Source organism: Podarcis pityusensis (genome assembly GCF_964106645.2).
Source record: "Podarcis pityusensis genome assembly, chromosome: 17".
In the NCBI taxonomy this organism is placed as follows: domain Eukaryota; kingdom Metazoa; phylum Chordata; class Lepidosauria; order Squamata; family Lacertidae; genus Podarcis; species Podarcis pityusensis.
The window spans coordinates 1,432,542-1,454,576 of record NC_138042.1 but is presented as its reverse complement, the minus strand read 5'-3'; the positions used below and the strand labels follow the sequence as shown (position 1 = coordinate 1,454,576).

General features: G+C 43.8%; 1 protein-coding gene across 9 annotated transcripts in view; it reads left to right on the top strand.

The window, feature by feature from the left end:
* Window positions 1–21,187, top strand: part of KIF17 (kinesin family member 17) — a 40,556-nt gene extending 19,369 nt beyond the window's left edge. For 4 of the 9 annotated variants that reach the window (XM_080988459.1, XM_080988458.1, XM_080988457.1 and 1 more), the window contains 9 exons: window positions 1,175–1,284; window positions 2,053–2,200; window positions 3,485–3,579; window positions 5,542–5,675; window positions 7,589–7,820; window positions 15,043–15,301; window positions 16,363–16,436; window positions 17,432–17,552; window positions 19,541–21,187. In XM_080988459.1, coding sequence (XP_080844585.1) covers window positions 1,175–1,284; window positions 2,053–2,200; window positions 3,485–3,579; window positions 5,542–5,675; window positions 7,589–7,820; window positions 15,043–15,301; window positions 16,363–16,436; window positions 17,432–17,552; window positions 19,541–19,740 — 1,373 coding nt within the window. In that variant the 3' untranslated portion in view covers window positions 19,741–21,187. The remainder of the gene's footprint in view (window positions 1–1,174; window positions 1,285–2,052; window positions 2,201–3,484; window positions 3,580–5,541; window positions 5,676–7,588; window positions 7,821–15,042; window positions 15,302–16,362; window positions 16,437–17,431; window positions 17,553–19,540) is intronic. The other 5 variants (XM_080988464.1, XM_080988463.1, XM_080988462.1 and 2 more) reach the window with 5 other exon arrangements.
* Window positions 21,188–22,035: the final 848 nt, after the last annotated feature.

Genomic DNA, 22,035 nt, shown 5'->3' with positions numbered 1-22,035 from the left:
TTGTCATGATTAGACAATATAAATGGCAAATTCACAAGATAAGCACTTTGAAGTATTGTTTGCTTGTAATATGTTTTCTCTCTCTGTGTGTGTGTTGAATGTGTTTGTATCTAGAGGACAACTTGTATGTAAAGAGGGCACTGTGTAAAGATTGTACAGTCTTATACTGCAATCTTAAGCATTTTTACTCAGAAGTAAGTCCCACTGAGTTCAACAGGACTTACTCTCTGGTATGTGTCTGATCATTATCACAGTTTCTATTATAATATATGCACAAGGGGGTGCTAGACTGAGTCTTTGACCCAGATGAAAGAAAGCCTAGTTTTGTCCCTGGTTTAAGTGCTCGGAAAATTGTGATTTCCCACAGTGATTGATTGGTTTTACTTACCTATATGCCGCTTTTCCACAATGAGCTGTACCCAAAGCGGCCTATGGCAAACATTCAGGACATCGATAGAGTACATGGAAATACAAATATGTAATACAAAACAAGTCAGTAAATTAAAAATAACAAATATCCAACAATTTAACAAACACAGAATAAATTCAGTATTACAAAGAAAAAACTAATCTCGACATATATAAATGCATAAATACAAAACAAAAATGAGAGTTAACTGACAATAACATTTCTAGTGCTGGTCTTGCTGCACTCCAAGTGTGCTTCAGAGAGGGGGAGATGACACACCGCTGGCTCTCCTCCTGAGGAGGTTGATAACAGTAAAAGAGAAATGTCAGAGAGAGCAATGATGGTCAGTCTGATGGTCAGTCTGTTCCCTCGCCTCTTCTTGGAAGTGCCTACTGCTGGTACAGGTCTTGTTGCACTTCAGAGACACCTCAGCATCGTGGCCGAAATACAGTTCAGAGGGGAGGAGTCCTCTCACCAGGCTAGATGACCTACAGCTGGGTAGACAAACAAAGGGTATGAAATCAAGATTGGCCACAACAACAGACTCACCAGTGTATATTTCCCATTGTTAAATAACAAAAGAAACAGAACATTCCAGGGTTTTGAAAGGCTCTTAATATATTTGTGGTCAATATAAACTATATCAAACTATTTGGAAATGAATTCCTTTGGGTCATCAGGAAAAAGTGAGCTTTGCTCCCAGGCCCAATTTCCAAGCTTTCTAGGTGTGCCATCTTCTCAGTTATGTCCTTTCTCCTTCCTTAGTGGAGTTGTCTCACATGCTGCCTCCTGAGGCTGCTCAGCCTGAGGCGAAGCCAGAGCCCTCTCTTGAATCCCTGGCAGATATTGAGAAAGAGAAGCAGCTAATTCGAGAAGTAAGTTGGTGCAACCATATCTTCTGGCAATAGGGACGGGTGGGATTCCAGTACAGTATTCCTTGCTCAAACTTGCCAGGTAACTTTTCTAATTAGCTGAACCACACATATTATGGTTTAAATTATGTTCCATCATCTATTAAATATTTATCTTTTGTCAAGAATTTGCTGAGTTTAATACCTAGCTTTTGGTAATATGCCTTTATATTTTTCTACTGTGGTTATTGTACCAATGTTTTGAGATACTGTTGTTTTAGTATATGCTGCTGTAGTGTATTTTATAAACCACCCTGGAATTGGATAATGAAGGGTTTATCATTATTTTAATAACTTACTAACTAACCAACCTATATGCGTATGTGTGTGTATAAGCATCATTGAGAAAACACCCAAGAAACTAGTGACAATGCCAGATGGACCCTCTTTGGGAGAGCAGTCCACAGATAGGTCATCACAACTGAAAAGATCTTTTCTCCTGACTACTTGATTGCCAGAGTTTGACCTTCTGATTTTAGCTGTGGTTCTAAGCACAGCCATTTGAAAAAAAAAAAATGAACAAACCTCTAATGATATCCATGGTATTTCCTTCTAGTTAAATATGCTTAGCAAAGTTTACTTTAAGGCTAAGTTTCTTAAAAATCTAAAGTTTTCAATTCTCTTGAAAATATAAATGAGCAAAACCACTGTGTGTCCTCCCTCAACAAATATTCTCTAGAGTTGGAATGTGCCACACCAGGATCCCTCAGCTGTTTTCCTTGACCTTTTCAGGAGTATGAGGAGAGGCTGGCGCGGCTGAAGGCTGACTACGAAGCTGAACAAGAATCTCGTGTCCGGCTGGAGGAGGATATCAGCGCCTTGAGGAATGCTTATGACATGAAGTTCCATACTTTAGATGAGAACCTCCAAAAGGAAGCAGGTATAGCCATGAAGCCAGAAGAGCGGCTGAATAATGTTCCTTTGAGTTGGAAGGGGTGGGGTGTCCTTGCACATCTCTATGACCAGCAGTTAGATTATGTTTAATAATTTCAGGTTATTAAGTTTCAGGTTAAATTATGCAAAGTAGTAAAATTAAAAGAACAAATGATGCAAACTAGGAGACTGTAGGCTGCACTCTTGAATAGGATTAGGATGTACTATTTTGACGCTTCTTTGGTCCCAGAGATGGTGCTCAGAGCCAGCTGCTCCACCAGCTGATATTTTTAAATTAAAGGAAAAAGCTCCTGGCCTGATTTGTTGACAGTCTTATCATTTGAGGAACAGGAAATGCTCAAGACATCCTCTTGTTTGAGCCCAGGGCCTTACTTATGAGTAAGGTCATTCCCCATCCTGGCGTTAAAATCCCCACATACAATAAGAAGGTAGTTAGGATATCCAGTAGAGACTCTGTGCAACACTCTCCTATCCTTTGCCAAATCTCTGCTGTCATGTCTGAGGTTGATACAAATCAACGGACGCAGCTTGTGAGCCCGGATGGTTAGCACCTGGCAATAATTAGAGGAAGTGTCCTCTATCTCTGCGATCTCTGCATCTACAGTGACAGATTTCTGAATAGCTCAACTGCCACTTCCACGCCTGAGCAAGGAAATTTTCCAGGCAGGTTGCTCCCATGTCCTAAATCCCTGGAGCTTTAGAGAGTTTGTCTCCAGGAGCCAAATCTCCTGCAGACAGACTATGTCAAATGTGTGTCGGTACCTTTTAAAATCTGAGTCAGCTAATTTGTTCCTCCAGCCTGCAATATTCAAGATAAAAGTTTTAGGGGCTGGGCTAATTCTTTAATGGTCAATAGTCAATCTGCAGGATAATCTACCAATAAGGTGTGTCTGTTTCCTACCCGCCAGTTGGAAATCGACAGCTGATGGTATTCATTTATACCTTTTAACCTGAGGACCCTCTTTTGAGGCAACGTCTGTGCAATATGACTAGGAAGAAACTGGTTCTTTAAAGAAATCGTGATTGCTGTTGTTGCCTTTTAGAATGTTTTAAGGCTTTGTTATTATTATTGCTCTATTTATTATTCTGTTGTCTTATTTATTGAAAGTGCCCACAGTATTGTATGGAAGGCAAAGTAGATATTTTAGAAGTCAATATATAAATGTATAAAATTGCATCGCTCTCAGTTAAAAACTACTGCCTCTCTCAAGCTTAACAGAGCTTCAGGATAAAACTCATTTTTTCTCTGCATTTCCTTTATTTTCTCTAGAAACCACCCAGACAGTTGAAGCCATTGCTGACCAAGCTTCTTTGCCTCCAGGTCTTGCTAAAGAAACTGAAGTGTCAGCCAAGGTACCCAGGAAGGTGAACTTCCCTCAACAGATGAAATGATGGCCATGCAGAAACCCTTTAAAAATACTTCTAAAATGGCACAGGGTCTGTGTAACGTGAACCACCGATGGCCATGCAGAATAGCTCTGTATTTAATAATAATAGCCATTTAACAATATACCATTTATATCACTGCATTTAGGTATCATGATAGAAACCATGACTTTTTGTCGACTTAGATACACCCTCCTCCCCTTCCTTTCCCCCTCTTTAGGAGCAGCTGCAAAGAGACTGGCCACTTCTGCTTCTGTCTTTGACTGACTGCAGTTTAGCATTATGCCCAACCCTAAACCATGGTTATTCTTAGCTATGGGCTTGTGAAGCAAGCCAACTTCTTAAACCAAATTTTTAAGTAGGTTTGTTAATATTTATTATGTTTTTTATGCAATAACCTGTGCTTAATAAATAAAAACCCCAGGTGTGAATGCTTCTAAATTTCTCTTTGCAGCTACAGCATAGGTGGGAGAAGAGAGGGGAGGGAAGCGCCCAAGCCCAAGGCCTGCCTATTCTGATTACTGTCACAATAAACTGTGGATTATCATGACATTGAAACATAGCCCTTGGTGTAATTCTTACAAGAGCCAGGTAAATTAGGTCAGCAAGGGTGGATAGTGACTTCCCGAAAGCTTTTTAGCAGGTTCACAGCAGAGTAGTCTTTTAGTCACAAACCACTTCTCAACCATTATATCTTACAGGTTAGCCCTGCTTGAATATATGCTGTGTTGTGGTGTACTCAGACACAGCAGTGGCATCTTAAAGACAAACCAATTTATTTTAGTATAAGTTTTCAAGGACTACTCTAATCCATTATACCAACTCCAAGTTATTAGAGGGACCCAGTGGTGGCCCATCCTGTGAAGTGAAGTGAAACAGAAATGTGCGCCTGCCCCCCCCGACTGCTGCTACCAAAATGCCCCCTTTTGCTGATGCTTAAGCACCCTTCGTGGTGCTTAATTATGGGATTCAAGTGAATTTAATGAACTGTGTCCGATGTAACAAATGATTAAAGCCAGTACTTTTATATATTTAGTTCCATGAGATAACTTCGAGTAAGGAATTATACTTGAAGTTAATAGGTATTCTCCTGCATTAAAACAGTTTTGAAAACCAGACTAAGGGCTCATCCAGATGTCTGCTTCTCCCACAATTTCTAGGCATGGGTCTCAGAGGTTTTCCCCAGGAAAACCCGTTGTTTACTGCTGAATCGGAACAAACATCAATCCTCAGAAAAACCAATTGTTTGTTCCAATTCTACAGTAAGCAGCGGGTTTTCCTGGGGAAAGTGGTGGGACAAAAAAAGGACCTCTGTGACCCATACCTAGAAATCATAGGACAAATGGAAGTGTGGATGAGTCCTTCAAGCACATGTATGTTTATTTAGAAGTGAGTCCCACTAAGGTCTCCAGTAAGTGGTATAGGATTACAGCCAGGCTTTGCTCAGGAATAAATCCCACTGAAATAAGTGAGACTAATTCTGGGTAAACATGCTTTTGTTGAGATTCCTCCACTGCAGTGTGCATTGTGAAGTCAGCAGCTCAGTTTCTCTGCTGGTTGATGATAGAAGCATTTCACTGTTGCCCAGCAACTTCAGGGCATGTCCAGGGAGCAAACTGTTTCCTCTCCCTTTCCTCTCCCAGAACCTTGCCCCACAGCTGGGTTGGCTGGGACTGAAGTATGGCAGCAGCAAAACCAACAGCAGTAGTAACCAAGCGCTGGGTGCACAATGCTCCAGCAAGCCTTGACCTTAGACTTCAGACTGTGTGTCCAGTGGATGGGCCAGTCTTTGTTTCCTTTCTCCCAATCCCTTCTGGGAGACAGGCAAAATATAGGATGTTGAATTTTGGAAACTTGTATGTGAATCAGCTTCAGTCCATCCCTCAATGTGGATATCGTGCATATTCAGAATGGCTGCCTCCCATTTCCCCTTACGCTCAGGAGTCCAACACAACTGAGCCGCCTGTTCCTTCTGTGGCCCAGAATTTGGAGAAAGCTGTCAGACCGGGGACACCTGGGACTGATGTGGCCGAGGAACTCCCAGTGGCAGTGAACCAGCAGCAAGTACTTGCCAGGTCGGTGTGAGGAATAGACAGACCATCAAGGGGTGCAATGTTTGTTGGACTTGCTCATTTGCTCCGATCCAGAGAGGCTCCTGTGTGGGCCCTCGAGGCCTGAAGCCGACACTGTTCCATTTTCCTTCCGTGTTGGGGGAGTGGAGTCCCTGCTTGCACCTTCATTTCATTTCATTTTTAATGTGTATGCCCCCTTTCTATATCTATGCACAAGCTGAAGAAAGAACAAAAGATCATGCACCTCCTCCAATACAAAAAAGTCATAATAAAAACCTAACTTTAAAATAAACAACTTACATCATATAAAGTAATCCATTAGAATATAATAGTGCACAATAAAATTAAATGTCAGTAAATAAGAGTGAATTTCTGTTTAATTATTAACAATTACAATAAATAATTGCTAAACTATAATCAATAATAATAACAGCAAGCCACAATGCATAAAATAACACAATACATACAAAACCATGTAAAAGGATCAAACTGAGAAACAAAGATGCACAACTTATAAAATTATTAAAAAAGAAAAGCCCTGAACTCCTCTCTTTGCCTCCGCTTCTGCTTGTCTTACAAGTCATGGTCTGGGAAAGGCTCCTTGGCCTGGGGGGGGGGGGGGGGGGCGGGAGGCAAGGCAGGTGGGAACAGCCATTGCCTGGTGGCCAACACAGTTTCTCTCCCCACACCTTGACTCGGCATGCCAAGGCAATGTCTGTGGAGGATTCTGTTGTTCAGAAGGTAGAAGGTCTGTGACCTGAATGGCAACTTCTTCCTCTCTCATGACAGTGGATCCTCAGTTGCTCCTCCTTTGTCCCCGCTGGCTTTTCCACCATGCTTTCCTTCTCAGCCTCCCTTGGCGCAGCTTCTCAGCAACCAGCTGTGGTCCAGAGGATCTTGTTTCAGCTGCCTCTCCGGCCAGCCTTTGAAGTCTGTCTCCCTGCTGACCCCACTTCCTGCTTCAGTTCCAACAACCTTTGAATGTGCAGGCTCTGCCGGGCATGAAAAATTATTTTCCCTTTTGGAGGTATTTATTTTCTTCAGTGCACTAGAACATTGGTTCTCAAACTCTGTTTTGGGGGTTTTTTGACAGATTTATTGAGGTTTCTCAGTCACAAAATCAGAAATAGTGGGAAGTTTCCCTAAAACTGCAAAATAGCCTGCCCATTATCACCAGTATTCTCCTACAATGTGTTGGACATAATAATAATAATAATAATAATAATAATAATAATAATAATAATAATTTATTATTTCTACCCCACCCATCTCTAGCACAGTCTCAGTTTAGACTTACACACTATAGCTTTATTTTTCCCCCTTTTAATTTTTCCATTTTACAATGTTTCAACAACAATAATTAAATCTAAACAAATTTAACCTACATTTATTTGACTTCCCTCCCCTCCGCCTTGCGGTTCCTTATTTTATATCATAATCATACTGCCTAACCAATTCAAACCTATTTACAAATTTATCATTTTTACTCCCGTTATTTCTTACTGCTCATGTTATGTCAATCCTACTAACATTTTTAATTGCTTACAGTTTGTCTTCATATATTCCCACACTATAGGGAATATAAGGCACATACAAAGCATTCTTTTCTTCAAAGAATTCTGGGCACTGTGTTTTTTAAAGGTTGCTGGGAATTGTAACTCTGTGAGGAGGAAAATATAGTGCCCAGAATTGCTTGAGGGGAAGAATGTGCTTCATATCTGCACAGCCTAAGGGGAGCAGCTGGGAAGCTGAACAGGACTGGCCAGCACCCAATAATCTTTTGCAAAGTTCCGGGGTTCCAAGTTTCAGGGATCCTCAGCAGACAAGTTAGTGGCAAAATGGAGGTGGGAGAGACTGAATATAGAAAGTTGGGCAAGGTGTGCTTAGAGCTAAGACATTGCCTCCGACCCTCTTAGATTGCAGATGCTGGAGCAGCAGGTGGTGGGAGGTGAACAGGCCAAGAACAAAGACCTGAAGGAAAAGCATAAACGGCGAAAGAAAATTGCGGATGAGCGGAAGAAGCAGCTGCTGGCAGCTTTGCAGAAATCAGATGAGGACAGCAGTGACTGGGTCCTGCTCAACGTCTATGATTCCATCCAGGAAGAAGTGCGAGCCAAAAGCAAATTGTTGGAGAAGATGAAGGAAAAGGTGATTCCTTTCCCCTCTGAAGTCTTGTACAGTGGTGGGTAAGGACAGCTTTCCACACCACATTTAGATACTCAAGGGCATTGTACAGTAACGGACTTAGGACCAGGTCCTTCTCACCATGACCTTTAAAGCAGGGCTTCCCAAACTATGGTGCATGGACCACCAGTTGTCTACAAGCTTCATTCAGGTGGTCTGTGCCTTGTCCATGTTCAGTAGTCATTGATTTTAATGGTATATTTATTGTTTCTTTAAGTTCTTACCAGTGCCAGATTAAACCCTGTGGAGGCCCCTAGGCAGCTGAAATCTTGCAGATGGTGGGCTCGGTTTCTGACTCAATGCAGGTTTCTCTTCCAAATTCAAATTCTTTCAAGATCAAATCAATATAATTTTGATCTGTTGTTGTGGGATCCCTAAAAGGCGTGGACCCCTAGGCCAGTGCCAGCTCTGCCTATTTGGTAATCCAGCAATGCTGCTTACATTGTATTGTTTTACAACTTAAATTCCATAAAATTCAAAAAGCATACAGCATCTCACACAGCGCATTGCAATTGTTGTAACAGACAGAAAAATGATTAAGTTGTCCACCAAGACCTTCAGCAATTTTCTAGCTTGAGAAGCATTGCTTTAAAGCATTGCTTTTCATACTAATATAAGTAGTGTTAGTAGTATCACCCCCATTTTATTTTGTATCTACATTTAGTTTGATTTTTTAAGAGGAGAAAGGGTGGTGGGGAGAGAGGAGAAAACCAGAGAGGCCTTATGGAAATGAGGGCAGAGCTCCTTTACCAGAAATAGTTGTATAGAAAAGGGAATTTGCAACAGGTTTAGCTTTCCCCACCCTGCAGAACAAGCTACAACCATTCAAGTTTAAAGGAGCCAAGACTACCTCCATATTTGACCCAGTGGTATGTCCCTTGCATGGAGAAGATGGAGAATGGACAGAGAGAAGGCGGAACTGCTCAGCATCTACCGTATTTTTCACTCTATAGGACGCACTTTCCCCCCTCCAAAAATGAAGGGGAAATGTGTGTGCGTCCTATGGAGCGAATGCAGGCTCCTTGGCTTCGCGGCGACGCGCCTGTCCTGGAAGCTCTCCTCCTGTGAAGGAGAGACGCTGCGCAGAGAGAGAGAGAAGGCGCAGCGCCCCTTGAGCAACGCGCCTATCAAGCGAAGCCGGAGGAGGAACAGAAGGGTCTCCTGTTCCTCCTCCCGCTTCGCAGCGACGCACCTGTCCAGCGAAGCCCGAGGAGGAACAGAGGGGTCTTCTTCTGTTCCTTCTCCAGCTTCGCTGAAGGGCGCTGCGCCTTCTCCTTCTCTGCGCAGCACCTCTCCTGTGAAGGAGGGGCGCTGCGCAGAGAGAGAGAAGGCACAGTGCCCCTTCAGCGACGCCTCTGTCCTGGCTTCTGCTTTAGCCCTGCGCAGCCTCTTTGGGCAGGGGGAGCCTTCATCCCGCTGCCCTGAAGAGGCTTGGCGCGGTTACCCCAGAAGCCAGAACAGCCACACGGTATCCCAGAAGCCAGATCCCTCTTGCTGTTCTGGCTTCTGGGGTTCAGAATAATTATTTCTTGTTTTCCGCCTCCCAAAACTAGGTGCGCCCTATGGTCCGGTGCGCCCTATGGTGCGAAAAATACTGTACTTTGCCTCTGTCTTCACCAAAAAGGAAAGCAATGTTCAACCTGTGAGAAGGATCTCAGGGTCTTGGTAGACCACAAGCTTAAAATGAGTTAACACTGTGTATATATACTAATACTGTTTTAGACTGTATCAACAGAAGTGCCCTACCTGGACTCTGAGATCATCACCTGAGGCCCTTCTTCATGTGCCTCCTCCATGAGAGTTTCGGTAAGAATGTTCCTTTTCTGCAGTGGCTCCCCATTTGTGGAATGCTCTCCGTAAGGAGGTTTGGTTGCCACCTTCATTATACACCTTTACGCACAGGCAAAAACATTCCTCTTCAACTAGCGCTTTGGCTAATTAATATCCCATAGCCCTTTAAATGTGTTGTAGGAGTGGGGGGGCGGGGATTATTGGTTTAGTTCTTGTCTTTATTATGTATTTTGTGTTTTTTATCTTGCATTTTTTGTTGTGAACCTTCCTGAGATCTACAGATGAAGGGTGACATAATAATAATAATAATAATAATAATAATAATAATAATGTATAGTGTTCTAGTCAAGGGAAGTAGGGCACTTCTGTTGATAAAATACCGTATTTTTTGCTCTATAAGACTCACTTTTTCCCTCCTAAAAAGTAAGGGGAAATGTGTGTGCGTCTTATGGAGCGAATGCAGGCTGTGCAGCTATCCCAGAAGCCAGAACAGCAAGAGGGATTGCTGCTTTCACTGCACAGCGATCCCTCTTGCTGTTCTGGCTTCTGAGATTCAGAATTTTCCCCCCTTTTTTTCCTCCTCCAAAAACTAGGTTCGTCTTGTGGTCTGGTGAGTCTTATAGAACGAAAAATACGGTAGTATCAGTATACATCACAGTGTTGACTGTACACTGTGCACTTATACACCTTTATGCGCCAAGGGAAGTAAAAGTCCCACTCTATTTTGCCTTGGTCAGACCCCACCTGGAATACTGTGTCCAGTTCTGCATGTCACAATTTAAGAAAGACGTTGACAAGCTGAAACGTGTGCAGAGAAGGGCAACCAAGTTGATCAAGGGCCTGGAAACCAAGCCTTATGAGGAATGGCTGAGGGACTTGGGGATATTTAGCCTGAAGAAGAGGAGTCTCAGAGGAGAGATGATAGCTATCTTCCATTATCTAAAGGGCTGTCACATGGAAGATGGAACAAGCTTGTTTTCTCCTGCTCTGAAGGGTAGGACCCAAACCAATGGCTTCAAGTTACAAAAAAGGAGATTCCAACTAAACACCAGGAAGAACTTTCTGACAGTAAGAGCTGTTTGACAGTGGAAGAGTCTCCCTTGGGAGGTCATAGAATCATAGAGTTGGAAGAGACCACAAGGGCCATCGAGTCCAACCCCCTGCCAAGCAGGAAACACCATCAGAGCACTCCTGACATATGGTTGTCAAGCCTCTGCTTAAAGACCTCCAAAGAAGGAGACTCCACCACACTCCTTGGCAGCAAATTCCACTGTCAAACAGCTCTTACTGTCAGGAAGTTCTTCCTAATGTTGAGGTGGAATCTTCTTTCTTGTAGTTTGGATCCATTGCTCCGTGTCCGCTTCTCTGGAGCAGCAGAAAACAACCTTTCTCCCTCCTCTATGTGACATCCTTTGATATATTTGAACATGGCTATCATATCACCCCTTAACCTCCTCTTCTCCAGACTAAACATGCCCAGCTCCCTTAGCCGTTCCTCATAAGGCATCGTTTCCAGGCCTTTGACCATTTTGGTTGCCCTCCTCTGGACACGTTCCAGTTTGTCAGTGTCCTTCTTGAACTGTGGTGCCCAGAACTGGACACAGTACTCCAGGTGAGGTCTGACCAGAGCAGAATACAGTGGCACTATTACTTCCCTTGATCTAGATGCTATACTCCTATTGATGCAGCCCAGAAATGCATTGGCTTTTTTAGCTGCCGCGTCACACTGTTGGCTCATGTCAAGTTTGTGGTCAACCAAGACTTCTAGATCCTTTTCACATGTACTGCTCTCAAGCCAGGTGTCACCCATCTTGTATTTGTGCCTCTCATTTTTTTTGCCCAAGTGCAATACTTTACATTTCTCCCTGTTAAAATTCATCTTGTTTGTTTTGGCCCAGTTCTCTAATCTGTCAAGGTCGTTTTGAAGTGTGATCCTGTCCTCTGGGGTGTTAGCCACCCCTCCCAGTTTGGTGTCATCTGCAAATTTGATCAGGATGCCCTTGAGTCTATCATCCAAGTCGTTGATAAAGATGTTGAATAAGACCGGGCCCAAGACAGAACCCTGTGGCACCCCACTAGTCACTCTTCTCCAGGATGAAGAGGAACCACTGATGAGCACCCTTTGGGTTCGGTCAGTCAGCCAGTTACAAATCCACTGAGTGGTAGCATAGTCAAGACCGCATTTTACCAGCTTCTTTACAAGAATATCATGGGGCACCTTGTCAAATGCCTTCCTGAAATCAAGGTAGGCTACATCCACTGCGTTCCCTTCATCTACCAGGCTTGTAATTCTGTCAAAAAACAAGATCAGGTTAGTCTGACATGACTTATTTTTCAGAAATCCATGCTGACTATTGGTGATCACAGCATTCCTTTCTAGGTGCTCACAGACTGTTTGCTTAATGATCTGCTCCAGAATCTTCCCTGGTATTGATGTCAGACTGACTGGGCGGTAATTATTTGGGTCCTCTCTTTTCCCCTTTTTGAAAATAGGGACAACATTTGCCCTCCTCCAGTCTGCCGGGACGTCGCCTGTTCTCCAGGAATTCTCAAAGATGACTGCCAGTGGTTCTGAGATCACATCTGCCAGTTCTTTTAATACTCTTGGATGCAGTTCATCTGGCCCTGTAGAATTGAATACATCTAAACTAGCCAAGTATTCTTGTACTATCTCCTTAGTTATTCTGGGCTGTGTTTCCTTTGCTGAATCATTTGCTCCAAATTCTTCAGGTCGGGCATTGTTTTCTTTATCGGAGAAGACTGAGGCAAAGAAGGCATTGAGGAGTTCAGCCCTTTCTGTGTCCCCTGTTTGCATTTCACCATCTTCTCCTCTGAGTGACCCCACTGTTTCTTTGTTCTTCCTTTTGCTACGAACATACCCATAAAAGCCTTTTTTGTTGCTTTTAACCTCTCTAGCAAGCCTGAGTTCATTCTGTGCTTTAGCTTTTCTGACTTTGTGTCTACACGTGCTGGCTATTTGTTTGAATTCCTCTTTGGTGGTTTCCCCCCTTTTCCATTTTTTGTACACATCCTTTTTTAATCTTAACTCAGTTAAAAGTTCTTTAGATAGCCACCCTGGCTTTTTTAGGCACCTTCCATGTTTCCGTCTCATTGGTATTGCCTGAAGTTGTGCTTTTATTATCTCCATCTTAACAAACTCCCAGCCATCATGAACTCCCTTTCCTTTTAGTATTACTGTCCATGGGATCTCACCCAGCACTTCCCTAAGTTTTATGAAGTCGGCTTTCTTAAAGTCAAGAAATTGAGTCCTAGTATGCTTGGCTGCTCCTTTCCGCTGTAAGAGCATGATCACTCGCGCCTAATGATCCTTCCACTTCTACCCCACTAACCAGGTCATCAACATTGGTTAGGACCAGATCTAAAATGGCTGTTCCTCTTGTTGCTTCTCCCACTTTCTGGACAATGAAGTTGTCTGCAAGGCCAGTGAGGAATCTGTTTGACCTTATGCTCTTGGCTGAGTTTGACATCCAACAAATATCCGGGTAATTGAAGTCCCCCATTACTACTGTCTCCCTTCCTTTTGCATGCTTGGCCATCTGTTCCAGGAAGGCATCTTCTATGTCCTCCGTTTGGCTTGGGGATCTATAGTACTCTCCCACAATGAGGTCACTGTTATTCTTCTCTCCCTTAATTTTGACCCAAATGCTCTCACTTTGGCTTTGAGGTTCTAAATCTTGGATCTCTTCACAGGTATACACATCCCTGACATATAACGCCACTCCTCCTCCTTTCTTGTCTGGTCTGTTTCTCTGAAATAGATTGTATCCTTCCATTATTACATTCCAATCGTGGGACTTATCCCACCAGGTTTCAGTGATGCCTATTATGTCATATTTAGTTTGCTGTACCAAGAGCTCAAGCTCATCTTGTTTATTTCCCATGCTTTGCGCATTAGTGTACAGACATTGAAGTCCATTAATCATTCCCCCGTGTCTCTTATTTAAGGATTTTTTCCTCCCACCAATAGGACTGCGTGCTGTTTGCTCCATTTGGTCTATGACATTTGGATGATCATCTTCATCAATTTTTTTTTTAAATGATATTTATTGAAAATTTTTAGAATTACAAAAGAGAACAAAGCAGAAAAAGAGAAAGAAAAAACAAAGAAAAAACAAACCGCATCAAACAATACAAATTCAAAAAACAAAAATACACCACAAACACTCAAAAACAAATCCATCATTCTCAAATCCTCAACTGTCATTACCTTTTTTCTTTGACCTCCTCCTCCTCCCTTTTTTTGTATCCTAGTTGTTAATTGTCGCAGCAAATCCTTTCCATATTTCATAATATTCTGTCATTACATTACCTTAATCTATTTTAATCTTATCTTACTATAAAGAACCTTAAAGCTTAAAACTTAAATCTTATTTTTACCAACTTCTCATAACCATAATATTCTTACATAATTCTTTAAACATTTTTGCTAAAGCCAAGTAATTTCGTTCCAACATTCTTCTAACATTCATCAATTTTATAAAACAATCCTAGTAGTAAAAAAAAGAAATAAAGACAATCCAATCTTCATCCAGCGTCCCTTCCTCCTGGTCCCGGGTTTTGTCAGTCCTTATTATGCCAGGAAGGCATCATCTATGTCCTCCGTTTGGCTTGGGGATCTATAGTAAACTCCCACAATGAGGTCACTGTTATTCTTCTCTCCCTTCATTTTGACCCAAATGCTCTCACTTTGGCTTTGAGGTTCTAAATCTTTGATCTCTTCACAGGTATACACATCCCTGACATATAACGCCACTCCTCCTCCTTTCTTGTCTGGTCTGTTTCTCTGAAATAGATTGTATCCCCCCATTATTACATTCCAATCGTGGGACTTATCCCACCAGGTTTCAGTGATGCCTATTATGTCATATTTAGTTTGCTGTACCAAGAGCTCAAGCTCATCTTGTGGTGGTGGACTCTCCTTCCTTGGAGGTTTTTAAGTAGAGGTTGGATGGCCATCTGTCACGGAAACGGCATTTCCATCTGGCTTCCATCACGCCAGAAGCGGTTTATGCTGACCACATGACCCAGAAAGCTGTCTGTAGACAAACGCCGGCTCCCTCGGCCTGACAGCGAGATGAGCTTTATGACTGATATTGTTGATTCTTTGTCGTATTTCTTTTTGTTGTTTTCACTTTTTGTTTTGTTAACAATAAATAAAAAGTTGTTTTTTTAAAAAAAAAGTTCTGTAGTTATATTATGATTTTCAACTGAGCTAGTTCCGTGCCCATCATCAAGTGCAAGCTCCTCAGGTGATGCTCATGCAGGTGTGAGCCAGCCCTATGATAGGCTCAGGTAAGGACTCGTGAGCTTGTGTACTCTGGATCCCAACATTTTACTTAGTTCTTATTCCCATAACTGGCTACTTTCTTCCCAGCTGAGGGTTGCTGAGACTGAAATCAAAGACCTTCAGTCTGAATTTGAAATGGAGAAGATTGATTATTTGGCCACCATCCGCCGCCAAGAGCGGGAGCTCCTCCTTTATCAACAGCTACTGGACCAGGTGCAACCCCTCATACGGCGGGACTGTAATTACAGCAACTTTGATAAAATCAAACGGGAGTCCACGTGGGATGAAGAATCAGGCTGCTGGAAAATCCCAGAGCCTGTCACTCAAAAGACCAGTCTCCCTGCAGGTAAGAAGAAAAACTCGGAATTACCATGTTACATTGCTCTGGTTGCCCATTCATACAAAATGGAGCAAAAATGGTCTCCCAGGATTTTCATGCGGGTTTCACTCACTTCTTAAGGACTTCTTGGGTATCTTATTTCCTTCACGGTCACTCTGGGACTATTTAAAATACTTTTCACATCTCACCCTCATGCACAGTGAAATTGGGAACAGGCTTCAGGCTCATGGACTTGGAGCTAAGCAAGATGTGTTGGGTGTGTGTGTGGATCTCCTTACTGCATTCAAAATGGAGTTTTCAGAGTAGGGGAGCAAAATGTGACCCCTTCCACCACTACGCTTTGTTCCTTTAAGAGTTTTTCTCTCTGCCCAGCTCAGTTCTGGTATGGAAACCAGCTGGAGAGAGAACAACTTAAGAACTGCAGAATGCAGTGAGGTGTTGCTTCTCCAGCTGAAAAACCCCACATGTGCCTACTCAGAATTAAGCCTCATTCTTTTGCTCACAGGTAAGTGTGTACATGACTACAGCTATATATCAGAAAATCCCTATTGGTGCTAATGGAGATTTCCTCCCAATGCAAATAGCAGCTTCAAATGAAGGATTTTCCTCAGGAGTCCTGGAGAGTCCTGCCTGGCTGCTGTGATCCCAATAATCACACCCACCCACAATTAATGTTTGCATTTTTTCAAAAATGATGCCTTAAAGGCTCCTTGCTGTCCAGGGCTCCTTTGGGAGAAAGGGTGGATGATGATGATGATGATCAATAGAGGGTTTGTGAGAAAGAGACTAAACTGCTCAAGCCTCAGGTCAAAATATGAGTCCTGACCAACCAATCGACATTTGCCCTCTGATTGGCTTCCACCAATTAAGCAACAGCAACTGTTGTTGACTAATGAACGGATGGAATTTATTGCATCCCCGCTTTAAAAACGTTTAGAAAGCAAGCTGTTAAATAGACCTTGGTAAGTCTATGCACATATTGGATCCTGGCCCCAGCTGACATGAAGCTAGCAGAGAAATGAGCCACCACTGAGGCTGAGAGCCACAATTACTCTTCTTTTCCATAGCAGTTTCATCGTTGTCACAGACCAAAGCAGGCAGGAAGAGCTCATCATCGGAGAATGGGGATGCAGCAGCAATGGTAAGCTAAGGAAGGGTACTTGGGCAATACTGAGAATGTTACACAATGTACACATAATAAATGATCCAGCGTGCTTCACTGGCATGACAGCTGGGAGTCTGCGCTGAAGGTAAAACTTCAGGGGATTCTGTTGATCTCCAAGCTGGTTCACACATTGCCTTCATAATGAGGGGAAAGAGTGAAACTAACGCCCTACTGCTTGGTCACTGGAGGAAGATATTAGGGGTGGGGGCTTGAGTGCAGGCAGGGTTTAGCTCCTGCCTTCTTCCAGCAGCCAAGGCAAAGGTGCAGTAGCAGCAGCAGCAGCAGCAGCAGCAGCAAGGAATTGGCCCTATCTCCTGCATTCTTTAATTTAGAGTACAATATATAAATCAGTCCCCAAGTCAGTGTGGAAAGCTCAGACAGACCAACTGGGAGCAATCGTGGTCATGGTGAAGCAAGACCCTCTTGCGGTGTTAATGCTGTGAACTCCTCCATTGTAGGCTCAGGTTGTAGATATGTGTAAACAGGACACCACAGTCTGTGCTGCACCTCATTCCAAAAGAAACACAAACTCTGGGTAAACTCCTTGAATCCCTGGAATCTCACACTGCGCAGAGTGGGGTGGCATGCAACAATATTTTCTGATTTTTCATGTTTAACCAGAGTGCATACATTCCACAGTGCTGTTACTCCCCCAGAAATTAAATGAGAAGTTAAGCTCTTCTACACACAGTGGCTTTTCATAGGATACATTAAGTAAGCTCTCAACCCTCTCATTTATACCCCATGGATAACTTGGTCTGGATTAGATTATTTTTTCCATGGCTTTGTAACCTAGTTTTTGGACACCAGTGTGGAAACTAGACAGAGAAGTAAGTGTAGTTCAGCAGGTTAAAAGTGGGGCTGACATGTCAGGTTTCAGCCTCAGTTTCCCTCATGCGTAAAATGTGAACAGTAGTGACCTCTTTAGGTTAAATGATGACAAACTGGTGACTGCTTGGTTATGTTCCCTGCAGGAAGAAGACCGCTATAAAGTGATGCTGAGCAAGAGTGATAGTGAGAATATTGCCAGTAACTATTTTCGCTCAAAACGAGCAAGCCAGATTCTCAGTGCTGACCCCATGAAGAGTCTAGGTAAACCCCTTCATGTGTTCTTTCCTTTTTTTTTTCAAAAGGTTTGCCTGACTTCTACATAATACCCAACATTTGTACAGTACTCTTAAGGTGTCCAAAAGGTTTCTGAAACATTATTTCAGTATTCCTTACAACAGAGGCAGGAACACTCCCACTTGTGGGAGGATCTTGGCTCACCAGGGGGTCCGGTTATGCCTGCACCAGAACCACCTGTCAACACAAGACTGCAAGGGCAGAGTTCAGTTCTGCCTTGGCTGCAACTGCCTATTCCCAACAGGGAACATGAGCTTGCAAGCCAAAACGTAATTTCTTCCCCTCCTCCCCATCAAGTGACAGGGAAGGGAGAAAGAAAGGTGCCTTTTTCAAGCATTGGCAGTGGGCAGGAGGAGTCCCAGCTGCTGCTTTCCCTCTCTACCAGACTTCTAAAGTTCAAGGTTGTAGCAGCTGAGCAGGCAAACCTTTGGAAGGATTAGCCCTGTGCACTAGAGTGTCCATGCAGTTCAGGTCCCCCAGGGCTGCAAAATACTTTGCAGCAGCACACAATCAGCAGACTCCTTTCTCGGTAGCCTTTGCCCCCCCCCCTCTACCCTCTACTTCCTTTTTATGTGGATAATGTTGAGAGCCTGCTCTGCAAATGCCCACTGTAAAAAAAGGGAGCACCTTCAAAATGCTAAAATCTCAGTCTCTCTCTTCCCCCCCCCTCCTGTTGATGGAATCTTCTGCTCTTGCTAAAAGGGATTTTCCCTCTCCAATTCAGTAGCACCTTGCAGATGGCATTGCTGTGGTGCCATGTAATTGACAGGCTGTGCCCACTTGTCAAATTTGTCCCATGAGACCAGTCATGATAAGGATCTGGCCAAAGAGGTTTCTCCCCATCCCTGCTCTACAACAACCCAGGATGATAGGCCAGGAAGTATTATTATCTCTGTTTTGCAAATGACGAGCTGTCTTGGAGGGACTGACGCACCTACCAGTAAGTCCATGACAATCCTCACTTCCAAACAACTTGTTTATTGAGCATTCATCCTGATCTTTGCAAAGAGGTTGCAAAGAGATGACCTTGCATCAAGTAATTGCTGTTTCCCCATCACTTTCCTTATTGTTATAACCTGATTTTGCAGTATTTCTGTTGTGCAAAAGCACCAAATTGGCATTAGTTTCAATGTGAATTTGGCATCATGTGATTGAATCCCACCCAAACAACAGTCTGTAAGGGCCCAGTGACAAGACTGAAACTAGGGACTTACTGCTTAATAGTTTCCTGGATGGCACTGTACTACACAAGGTCAGGCCTTATGCTGCAGTCCTACAGTCATTTAACTGAAGTTAATAGGACTTGCTTCTGAGTAAATATGGTTAGGACTGTGGTGTTAGTATGTCACTGTACCTATTCCATATCATCAACATTCTCTGTTATTATACAAGTATCTACAGTAATATGCACACACACACAATAGGCAATGTACAGGGTTTTGTTTTTTTAAAGCATGTCTCAAAATCTTCCTATATACATAACAATGTAAAGCTATTGATGATGTAGTTCATGTGGCTGTCAGGAGGTGAGGGCAGGTGGACTGGGCGATCTGTTTAACCTATTTGCCAAACCGCTCTGTGAAGCACCTTCCCCCATCCATTAAACATGGCTGCAGCGAGGTTTAATGGAGGGGAAGAGGAGGTGTGTCAGAAAACCACCCTCTGAAGGGGGTTCAGGTGAGCTGTGAGAAGGAGGGGATGGGCAAGGGGGTGAGGTGAAGAGAGGGAAGTTGCAGGATTGGCAAATGGGTTGGTGAATGGAGCAAGGTGGGACTGCAGCCCCGAGTATTAAGAAATATTTATGCTAAGTGATGTATAGGTTTCTCCAGGAAGATGTAGTGTTTCATGTTGAAATTAGACCAAGTATCTCAATGTTCTCTCTCTCTCTCTCTCTCTCTCTCTCTCTCTGTGTGTGTGTGTGTGTGTGTGTGTGTGTGTATTTTTGTCTTTTGCAGCTTCCCATAATTCTCCCCCTTTGCTGAACAACAATACCTCCATCCTGACTTCCAGCCTGGCACCTATTCCCCCTGCCCAAACGGTGGAGATGCCCCAGCCACGTCCCTTTCGTCTCGAATCTCTGGATTTCTCCTCTCCGTCAGCCAAGACAAAGCGCAAGAAAAGCCGGAACAACTTGAGTGGTGGCGACCCTCTCTGACTGCTGTGGTTGTTGGTCTGCTTGCCAGGCTAGTCAACATCTGGACACCCTTCCTTGACCCCCATTTTGGGGACCATAGCTGCTTTTCAAAGGGATCCATGGCTTTTCTTTCCCTTTTGGGGAGAGTGAAAGCAATTAAATGCTGCTTCCCATAGACTATAGTGTGGTCAGCCCTCCATGTTCAAGGTGGGGCTGATACCTCTCTCACAGTTGCCTATTCCTTTGCCATTTTGTAGTGACCTTGCCTTTCAGTCTGCTCTCCCTCTCCCAATCATTGAACTGCACGGCAGCAGGAAGCGAACTCACACCCAGAACAGATGGATTAAGAATTCTTGGTGGTGGACCTTAAGATTATCCAAGTGTTGCCTTTTGCCTCCCTAATTTGTTGTAGGAAAGGACGCTAGTGGGCATAATCTGGCAGAAAATCCCAAAGCCCATTTAATAGCCTGTAACATCACTGCCCTGCCTGTTTAGCTCAGTTTAGATCCTGACTCTGCTCTCATTTTGGATTTTGAGGGATTCTGAAGCAGACAGACAAGAGGAAAAGGGAGATCCATTCTACACTCAAGAGCAGAATAGTGGCTGAAGGGGGCTGAATTTTGAGTAGTTGAGAAGAATCGTGCTCAAAGCAGAACCTGCGCAGTTTAAATTTATGCTGTGCTGTGCTGGGTGGGAAATGCCTTCTGGGAGCTGCCCGCCTGTCAAGCAGCGTTCAAGGGGAGCTGAGAGGGCTGAGTAAGGCTGGGAAGCTCCACTGTCAATCTAGGCAGGGGGTCAGAGAAAGGGTGGGTATGTCTGCCCAGCTCACGATGCCTGGGCTTCCCCAGAAGCTGGACTCCAGAAGCTTCTCTCCTGCTCTTCACTCAGCAGCCCAGCATTTCATTGCAGCTCAGTTGCATCCACATATAGGGTGTTGGAGGGGAGGATTGCGGGGGGGGGGGGGCAGAGAGACAGATTTCCCAGATCATTTCTCTTCTGCTCAGAAGGCACAGTATGGTTTTTCTACACCCCATTGTTCTTGGGGACATCATTAAATTAATTAATGTCACCTTCCAAAGCTCTTCAGTTTTACATTTTTAGCTAGAGCAATTTCTTGTCACTTCTGCAGCCTGAGATGACCTCAGTCCAGCAGGCACTTCCCTCCTCCTTCACCATAGCAAGAGAATACACTCTTACAACAGTTTCACTGCCACGCCTTAGCCACTGCTTTCTTCAAGCCCATTTCAAGATGGATGCCTCACCACAGAACGTGGGCTTTTGATACTGCGCAATAATTCACCAGCTTTGTGCACTAGATGAGAACAGTTGAAAACAGGAGTGGGAGTAAGAGTAGCACATTCATGTGGGAGTCAGATGTTAATTTAAGGTACTGCTCTCTGTCCATGTGTTAGTTGATTTCTTTGTTTTCACCTTTTATGTGAGCACAATAAACTGCCTGTTAATGAAACTTTAGCTTGGTTGCTCATGTTGTCCTCCAGTATCCATTCTCAATTTAATTGTAACCCTGGAAGGAAATGTGCCATAAACAGAGGGCAGGGAAGAAGAGAATCTCTGCTAAGAATCTCTGCAACCTTGGACCCCAAACTCTGGGGGTTCTGAATGACTTCCTGCCTTCTCCCTCCCAGTCCCCTATCTGGGATTAGCATGCAATATCTGCGCTTCCCTCATACCACAGATTCCTGGCAGGGGCCCTGAGGCAGGGGGGCGCAGAGCGGAGCGGATATTCTGCTGGTCTGTGCCTCAGCCCAATCAAGGAGCTTCAAGTACAGTGGGAGACTGTTGCATACCAGTACCAAACTGCTGCATGCCCAGAGCTGCTGGGCTGTGGTCTCCATCGGGTCAAAGGTAGATGCCATATTTGCCCCTCCACATATGGTGGTGTCTCCAACCTTTGTTTAAGAGAATACCTTTATAACAGGTGCTGGAAGACAGGGCTAAGAATGGCCAGGATGCAGCTTGTCTGACCAAATAGGTAGTGTTGAGTAGTAAAGAGATGCTGCTTCCCAGGCAACCGGTTTATTGAGCCTTCATCCTGATTGGTTTGCAGGTTGGTTAGGTGACCTTGTGTCAAGCACACGTTACCACACACTTTCCAGGGCTCGCTCTTATCACTTCCCTTACCACAAAAAGTCCAGTCTTTTGGGGAAGCGAGTTGTTTGTGCCGGAGCTGCAAATTTGCTTTAGTTGTGCAACCTGAATTTGCTGGCATGTGATTAAATCCTATGCAGAAAAGCAACAGTCTGAGAGCACCCCTAGATTCTCTTTAATAAGATACAATTTTTCCTTCTTCTTAAA